Consider the following 937-nt stretch of genomic DNA (forward strand, 5'->3'; position numbering starts at 1 on the left):
GACGACACGGCGCGGCCCCAGACCGTGGCGTCGACGGAGCCGCGCCTCGCGCGCTACCGCGCGCTCATCGCCGCCGTCTTTGCGCTCACGGGCGTGCCGTTCGTTTTGAACACGTCGTTCAACACGAAGCCGGCCGAACCCGTCGCGGAGAGCCCCCGCGGCGCCGTGTCGAGCTTCCTCGCGGCGAACGCGCGCGCCGCGGCGTCGCCGACGCGGCGCCTCGACCTCCTCCTCGCGACGCCCGGGAAGCTGCGGCGCGCGCGGCGCTGCCCCGTCGACGAGGCCGCGGGGTCGTTCCCGGGCGCGGCCGCGTCGTTCCCCGCGCGCAAGCACGCGCGCTACGCGCTGACGACGACCGTCGAGCGCGGCGACGACGGCGAGCCCCGGGAAACATCGACGCTCCGCGTCCTCGACCTCGACGAGCCCCTCGAGGACGCGGCGCGGACGAGGCGCGGCGACGTCGAACTCCTCGACGCGCTCGACGCGGCCATCTACGAGCGCTGCGACGGCGAGCTGTCGGCGGCCGAGCTCGCCGCGGACCTCGTCGCGGACCTCGACGAGGACGAGAGCGACCCCGTCTCCGAGGCGGACGTGTACCTCCGCCTCGCGCGCCTCTGGCGGCTCACGCTCGTGCGGTTGGGATAAACACAAATTGCGGCCTCGGCTCTCGGGGGGCGAGCGAGGCCCGGCCACCCGCCTGCGGGCCGACCTTGCCCCGCTCGGAGAGCGGTTCAAGAGCTTGGACCGAGCGCGCGCGCTTGGCCGGGGGTCCGGCCACGAGGCAGCGAGAGCGCTGGACCAGCGCGCTCTTTGGGGTCCCTCACCCCGGACGCGACGCGCCTAGGCGCTCCTCCCAGCGAGAGTCCGGTTCCCTAGTGGGTCTCGGCTAGGCCCGGGCTAGTAGTAAGCGAGCCCAGGCCAGGGGAGGCAGATTGCG

At 74.5% G+C, this 937-nt stretch overlaps 1 protein-coding gene across 1 annotated transcript; it reads left to right on the top strand.

Moving 5' to 3' along the window:
* Nucleotides 1-630, top strand: AURANDRAFT_69356 (hypothetical protein; the record flags this gene model as incomplete). Its single annotated transcript, XM_009045124.1, has 1 exon — nucleotides 1-630. A coding segment is annotated over one exon (630 nt), but the record flags the coding sequence as incomplete, so codon positions are not given.
* Between the last annotated feature and the right edge of the window lie 307 nt (nucleotides 631-937).

The sequence above is a fragment of the Aureococcus anophagefferens genome (assembly GCF_000186865.1).
Source record: "Aureococcus anophagefferens unplaced genomic scaffold AURANscaffold_1518, whole genome shotgun sequence".
Lineage (NCBI taxonomy): Eukaryota > Pelagophyceae > Pelagomonadales > Pelagomonadaceae > Aureococcus > Aureococcus anophagefferens.